Here is a 7,738-nt window from a genome sequence, read left to right on the forward strand (position 1 = left end):
CAGGGGGGTGGAGAAGGAAAGCTCAAAGGAAAGGTTGGGGTGGATGAAGGGGAGACACTGAGGAGAGGCCAGGTAGGACAGAGGGGAAAAGGGCAGCTGAGCAAACCCATGGTGTGGGGAAAGCATCTGTAAAGCCTCCCAGGAGAGGGTTGGGGGGTGAAAGGGTCTCTCTGTGGGGACCACAATGTGACCCAGCACTGCAGCAGGACCCCACGGGGACCTGACTCCCAAATGCCACGAGAGAACCTCCAGGACAGCTTTGCTTCTGTGCCCGTTGCCAACAGGACACTCACCTCCCTGCTTTGCTTTTGTTCCAGTATCGAACTGTCCTTGTCCCGGTGGTGAAGTCTCCCGGCTTTCCAAAGATCCCAGGAAAAACTCTGAGTTTCATTTACTTTGCACCTGATGACGAAAACCCTGAGATTCATCGGCCTGTGTTCCTCGAGCTGACGCCATCGCCTGAGATGACCTACAGGACCCTGCCCGGGACCAGCAACGAGATGAATGTCTTGGGAATCGTCATCTTCTCAGCCACGATAGGTACCTGTTCGCCGGAGAACGGGGCTCTGCACCGCGCCCTGGCCCAGCCCCCAGGGCTGCCCAGCGGTGGCTGCAACCCAGGGTGGCAACTGCTGTGGCCGCTGTGCTGCACACTGCGGCGGGATGCTCAGAGGCGTGAGGTTACTGTAGCTCTAACCACTCAAGTCATGGGGAAGTAGGCACAGCACAGAGCTTGTACCAACGCTTCCGTCAGCGCCATCCATAACGGAGCTCAGAAAAGGTGCTGGGCACTGCTGGGCTGTCTTCTCCCCAGATGTTCCCTTCACAGCTCACGCACAGGTCCTGAGGGTTTTCAAACTGTCACGTAAGCTGGAGGGTCCTTTTAGGGAAATCTACTTAAGCGAGTTGTAGTTTTCATAGAATCATAGAACGGTTTGCGTTGGAAGGGACCTTGAAGATCATTTAGCTTCAACCCTCCCCACCGTGGGCAGGGACACCTCTCGTCAGACGAGGTTGCTCAAAGCCTCACCCAGCCCGGCCTTGGGCACTGCTGGGGATGGGGCATCCCCAGTTTCTCACGACAACCTGTTCCAGAGTCTCACCATCCTCATAGTAAAGAACTTCCGCAGAGGCTGCCTGGGACGTGGCTCGTTACAAACGGTCTGAACCCTATAGGCTGGGTGAAGGTGTTGGAACTGCCCGAGCAGGCAGCAGCAGGTCAAAGCTGGGTCCGACTTAGTGCCTGTCACAAATGTACAGAAATTCCCAACGGGGCTTTCTGGAGAAGGTAAGAAAGCTTCCTGCACCAAGCCGCTCGCAATCCCTCGTAGGTAAGGTGGTCAGCAGCAATTCCAGGGAGGAAGAAGCAGCGGAGGTTGAACGGAGAAAAGATTTAAAGGAGAGAAAGTCAAGGGGAGGAGGAACTTGGAGGTGACTCAAAGAGTAAGAGAGAAGGACACTGGGTGAAGGCTGAGTGGGAAAGGGAGGGAGGAATCAGGAGGGAAAAGAGTAGGAGGCGATGCAACGAGCATGGGGACAGGATTACACGTAGATTAAGAGGTGAGGGCAAGGAGCTTGAACTTAGTGTATAAGGAACCAAAAAGCCAATTAGAGGATTTGAGGGCTGGAAGCGTCGCAGCCAGCGCAGCACCCGAGCACGTCACACCGTGTCAGGGCAGAGCGGCCAGTTCTAAAAGCCCTGACACAGCGGGTGCCTGGAGGAGACGGCCACAGTGAGACCGGGCAGAGATGGACCCACCAAAGGTCCTCATGGGCACAAGAGATGGCTGCGGCAGAGCCCCGCCCCCCCCCCGGCGGCAGACAGGCAGGGAACAGGTCGAGCTCCTGTTCGCATGACACGTGTCCTCCAGCCTGGCCAAAGAAGCGAGGAGAAGCCGCTTTTCTCTTCGGAGATTTCCAGCCTGCCAGCGTGGGAGTGAGGATCAGCGCCGAGTTAGGACACTGCCGGACCAACCGCACGCCCTGCGCTGGGATCAGAGCTCCACGAAGCCACACAGCACCACCTGCACTGGGCAGCTTGGGAAAGGGCATTTGTCCATCTGCGGGAAGCTTTACCTGCAAGAAGTGGTTGAATTAATGGGATTTGCTTGGCAGAAGACAGGAAAGGGCCAGGGAAAACCAGACACCACAGCTCTGTGCCGTGGGAAACACGGCTCAGGCGGGAGGGGGCAGGTGAAAGCCGGCTGAGATCTCAGCAAAGGGTATTTGTGTTCAATCCCAGAAAGAGTTTGTGGGACAGAGCAAGGCAGAACCCACTGGCTACCCTGAGGGACCCGTAAGAGCATGGTGAAACCTGTAGTGAGTCTGGAGTCTGCCCAGGGAAACCCACTCCAGAGCCTAAAGACACTGAGCCCGGCACCACCACTGACACCGAACCGTGTGCTTGGTTGCAGGACTTCTCCTGGGAAAAATGGGCGAGCGAGGAACTCCGCTGGTTAACGTGTGCCAGTGCCTGAACGAAGCTGTTATGAAAATTGTCTCAATGGCAGTTTGGTAAATCTGGTTTTGATTGATTCCGTTATTTTCTTACCTGTTTCCTAACGGCAGTGCCTGTCACACACCTGCCCGAGTCTGTTGTGAGCAGTGGATTGATTTCCATGTGGCTGTATCGCAGGGTACCTGATCCTGTAACAGCAGCCATGTAGCGCTTCACCGCTTGCTGCACCCTCACAAATCATTTTTATGCTTCTTCTTTGCAGGTACTTTCCCTTTGGCATCGTATTTCTTATCGCTGGAAAGATCCTGGAGATGGAAGACCCGTCAGTCATAGGCCAGAAGCTCGGTCTATACGCCATCACAGTGGTCTCAGGGCTGGCCATCCACGGCCTCGTCCTCTTACCTCTGCTCTTTGTGCTCATCACCAAGAAAAACCCCTTTCCATTCATTCAGGGGATACTGCAAGCCTTGCTGATCGCCTTAGCTACGTCTTCCAGGTATGAAACCACGGCTGAAATGTGCTGAGAAAGACAAGGCGGCATCTGGTTTAGCCAAGGGAGAGCCAGCTGTGTGGATGGCCGGGCAAGATGCAAGGGAACAGGTATAACTCAAAGGAAAAAAACATGCTCCAGCTCTATCTAGAACGAGATCACTTCCAGTTGTAATAGTTAGAGGGATGCTTGGTGGGAAGAGCCTCAGAACATCTTCAGACCCGGTGGGTTTGTATCGCTCTTCCACTCGCCCTCTCCTGGGGTTTTCCTGGAGCGAAGCAGCAACGCTGGCACACGTGTGTGCTTCCTTCGGTTGCTGCAGGCAGGTTTCCTGCCAAAAATTCAAAATAGGAGTGTTGCAGGGGCCTTAACAAACAGTGTGGCGTTACGAACCTGGGTTTTAACCGAAAGCATCAAAAGCTCTTCTGAAGCCTTTAATGAAAATCTTAAGTGCATCTCAAGCTCCCCCGAAGAAAAGCATTGTCTGCTTCGATGAGCTTTTATGACTATTTTATCTTTTATTTTCATCAAAAAACCATATAAAGAAACTTCCCATTAGAAACTTCCATCCTTTCAGGAAAACAGCCCAAAACATTTTCTTAGAGCTTCTGACTCAGAAAAGTGCTTTTCTGGCCTCCCTCACGTTGCTGCTTCACATCATCCCAGTAAACCCCCCCGGAGTCGTGCCTCCCTGGGCCAGCACCCACTGCCGTGGGGATCTTCTGCTCCTCTCGACTACCTGCTCTCCTCCCGAGCCCGGCTCTGCAGCTCTCCGTTGGGAGACAGAGCTTCCGAGAGTCTATCGCAACCCCACCAACTCCTTTCCCGCGCTCGTTTTCTTTCTTCCGCTCCTTCTTCTCCCTCTGCGTCCTCGCCCCCACTCCGGCGGGACAGCTCGCTTGGCGCTAGACACAAACAAGAGAGATAGGTCAGGGGGTGCAGGAGGAGCAGCGGGAGCCCTCGACATGCTGCAGGGGTGACACGGGGACCAGGGACGGACAACGTGACCGTCACCCTGAATCACAGAATCACAGAATCGTTCACGTTGGAAAAGCCCCTTGGGATCATCGAGTCCAATCACTGACCCTTCTCTACCGAGCTCACCCCTAAACCATCTCCCCCAACCCCACATCTCAACAGCCTTTAAACACCCCCAGGGGTGGGGACTCAGCCCCCTCCCTGGGCAGCCTGTGCCAAGCTCTGACCACTCTTGCTGGGACAGTTTTTTTCCCAGTGAGCAGTTTCTCTCGCAGCCAGTGCTCTCCGACTGCTCAGCCCGTCCCACACGTTCCCCGGGCAGGGCAAGCTGAGGAACCTTTCGTTGCTACAGCAATGTCACCGAGGAGTGTTTTAAGTGACTTAATCACTGTCAGAGAGATTAGCAAAAGTCCATTTTTTTAATGAGAATTTTTAAAAGCGTGACTGGACAAAGTTCAGTGGAAGGTTCGCTCCGTTACTCGCTGCACGGACGAAATACATAAAGGGCCAGGTCAGTTTGTTGGGGAACCATTGCCCACAGACTCTACACAACTCCCTTCTTACCAACACCTGATCATCAGCCAGTTAGCAGAGCAGCAATAAAATGTCACAGAATCACAGAACGGTTTGGGTTGGAAGAAACCTTAAAGACCACCTCTCGTTCCAAACACCCGCTGCATTTTGTCATTAAACAAATTCTGGTGCTGCCATCGCAATGCGGCCCAGGAGGGGAGGGACGGGGGCTCTGCCCCACCACAAGCACTTTTCCTACGCTGTTGTTGCAGCATTTACCTCGGGAGGACTCGTGTTTCTGTCCCATTATGTTGACTCTGAATGTCAACACGGACGACAGCGAGCACGACCGCCCATTTCTCGTTCCACAGCTCCGCGACCCTGCCCATCACCCTCAAGTGTCTCCTGGAAAACAACGGCATAGACCGACGCGTGGCACGCTTCGTCCTGCCCGTCGGCGCCACCATCAACATGGACGGCACAGCGCTGTACGAGGCCGTCGCCGCCATCTTCATCGCGCAGGTCAACGAATATGACTTGGATTTGGGGCAAATTATAACAATAAGGTAAACGTTTCTTTGCAGCAGCTGAATTATTTCTCTCTAGCCACGTTTACATTAGCAACAACTTACTTTGCCATGCGAACACACTTGCTTTTTTCTTTTTTTTTCCTTTTTTTTTTCCTTTTTTCTCCTCTTAACACCCCCCTCCCATAATTGCACAGCCGCCTTCTCTTTGCAGCATCACGGCAACAGCAGCAAGCATAGGGGCAGCTGGGATCCCCCAGTCCGGGCTCGTCACGATGGTCATCGTGCTGACTTCCGTGGGGCTGCCGACCGACGACATCACCCTCATCATCGCGGTCGACTGGGCTCTGTGAGTATTTTCCAGGCGACGTATTCGAGGCAGCTCTCACGGAGGCAAACATGAGGGTCACAAAACAGGGCCAGGAGCCAAGTGCGAGATTCCTCCTTTTCCCGTTATTTCCTTGGCACGGCCCGTGATAACTGTAGGCAAACTGTCTCCCAAAGGAGCGCTGGACTCGAGGTGTTTCTCTTCTGAGATGCTTCACCCAGGACCGTCCACGGAGCAGTGGGGACCATGTTCAGCTGCTCTCTCAAGGAAGTTTCCCAGCTTGCCCTGACCTTTTATATAAATTCCTCTTGAATTGTACAAGAGATCTCTCAAACGAGTTACAAAACCTGAATCACGGAATTGTTTCTACTTTGAAGAGATCCAAAGGATCTCTTAAAGATCGAGAGGAAGCCGGAGGGAAGGAGGAAAGAGGTGCACGGTCCTGTCTTCATGAAGCAGCACTGTGAAAGGCTGCTGATTTACATTTTCCCTAGAAATACCTCCAGTCCTGGTCTTCTCCAAGCTGTCCACTCCACGAGCAAGGGACGATGGACAGCACAAGGGTCGAGGCCAAGTGGCGGGCGGCATAGTATTTGTTTTGGTGGGATATTACCCCTGGAAAAGGAACAAGGCTGGTAAAGCAGGGTGAAAGGCATCTGGCTTCATACAAGGAGAAATTAAGATGAGTCAGCGAGATGCTAACAACACAAGTGAGTGACAAACGGGTGGAGACACGCGGTTGTTCAGGAAAAAAGCAGGATCTCCAGGAAAGAAAATAAAAATCAGGGAGTACAATAATAAGCCATAAACCACTAGCAATTATTTACAATATGGGCTCACCTACTTTGCTGTTTCTATTTTGGAAGCATGGGCATTTTAACAATTAAAAAGTAGAAACAAGAGAGGAATAGATGCCACATCAGAAGAGTAACAAAGTAAAGGATGAGTTGGTTACACACCAAATCTGGCAGAAAATGACACAGTCGGTTCTTCAACAGATGCAGCAAAATCCCCTCTTGCATTTAACTTCTCCCTCAAACCCATATGTCACCGCAACAAAAATATCCCTGGGGTTTCTAAAAGTGAGGATGACATTTTCAGAGAACTGCATCCAACACCGAGGAAGCGATCTTCCAGCGAGACTGTCTTCACCTTCACGGATGAAGACCAGGTTGATCTCGAGAAAAAAAAAATGCTGCTTGACTGCGTTTGCCACAGACAAACAGAACAGGATTCAAACAGACGCAGTCTGCAAAACGCGCCAGGGTAAAGTACCGAGATAAAAACGAAGCAAATTAGCAAGCTTAAAAAACATCCAGAGTCGATGTCGACTTCTACACAACCGACGCGTGGGCGGCTGATCTGGTCGTCACAGCCACCCTGTCTGAAGGGAACAGCCCCGAGTCCCCTGCCCGCTCTCCTCTTTCCTCCCCAGAAAGGGAAGTTTCGCTTTCCAAGTGAAAGTTGTACAATCAGAACAGAACACAAATTCTGTCCTTGAGTACCACGGGTACCCGGCCCCATCACCCTACTGAGGCAAGAGGTGCTCGGATGGAGCAGGGAGCTGAGTAACCAACCTTCCTCCCCGAGACGCAGCTCAGGGAGCTTCACGCCTCACTGAGGCAGCTCCCCTGACATCGGGCAGAAACGACGACATCACATGATGACATCTCCTTGATACACTCTCAGCAGTTTGAGCAGAAGCACCGGCAGGGCTGCACGCTACCGACCAGCGTGAGGAGACAAAAGCAGCCCCATCCCCTTCCCGGTGCACACACACCGCACGCACCACTTCCCTCTGTAGCTGCTCTTTTTGGCGTTAGCGAAACCAGTGGCAGAGATGTTAGGGATGGAGGTTGACGCGTTTCAAAGCCATAAAAGTCCCCGGGTATGCTGGCTGCGTCCTCACGGCTCTCTCTCATCCAGGGATCGGTTTCGAACTATGACCAACGTCCTCGGGGACGCGCTGGCTGCTGGCATCATAGCGCACGTCTGCGAGAAAGACTTTGCCCCAAAGCCCCCCGTGGTACGTACAGCTTGTCAGGGGGAGCCGGGGAACGCAGGAGATGCAATGACGCTGCACAGACGCGACACACGTGCTCACTTAAGCAACTAAAATTGTCTTTTTTCCTTCTTGCAGCAAGATCCGGTAAGCAACACAGACAAGACCCCGCCACTGCATCCCAAAGACAACGTGATTGAAATGATTGAAGAAACTCTGCTCGATCAGACAGGGGTTCACTATAACATCTGTCAGGTGTAGATCGCAGCATCCCCGCTCCCAGGCAAGGGATCTTGGTGCTACAACCAGTGACAGTCCAGCGCTGCACGTGGATGCTCTGCAGACAAAGGCCTTACTTGGCACCTGAGGTGGAAGAATCCACTTCGTCCTTTGAAGACCGCGGGCCTCTCCAGCAAGCAGCCAAGTGGCACGGCTGCGCCTG

At 53.0% G+C, this 7,738-nt stretch overlaps 1 protein-coding gene across 1 annotated transcript; it reads left to right on the plus strand.

Annotated features, from left to right (window-relative positions):
• Nucleotides 1-317: 317 nt before the first annotated feature.
• On the plus strand, nucleotides 318-7,557 carry LOC104279263 (excitatory amino acid transporter 5-like; the record flags this gene model as incomplete). The annotated part of the gene is made up of 7 exons (XM_009876476.1): nucleotides 318-540; nucleotides 2,415-2,514; nucleotides 2,721-2,954; nucleotides 4,811-5,005; nucleotides 5,181-5,315; nucleotides 7,221-7,320; nucleotides 7,435-7,557. Coding segments are annotated over 7 exons (1,110 nt in total), but the record flags the coding sequence as incomplete, so codon positions are not given.
• Between the last annotated feature and the right edge of the window lie 181 nt (nucleotides 7,558-7,738).

Source organism: Apaloderma vittatum, unplaced genomic scaffold (assembly GCF_000703405.1).
Source record: "Apaloderma vittatum isolate BGI_N311 unplaced genomic scaffold, ASM70340v1 scaffold28559, whole genome shotgun sequence".
In the NCBI taxonomy this organism is placed as follows: domain Eukaryota; kingdom Metazoa; phylum Chordata; class Aves; order Trogoniformes; family Trogonidae; genus Apaloderma; species Apaloderma vittatum.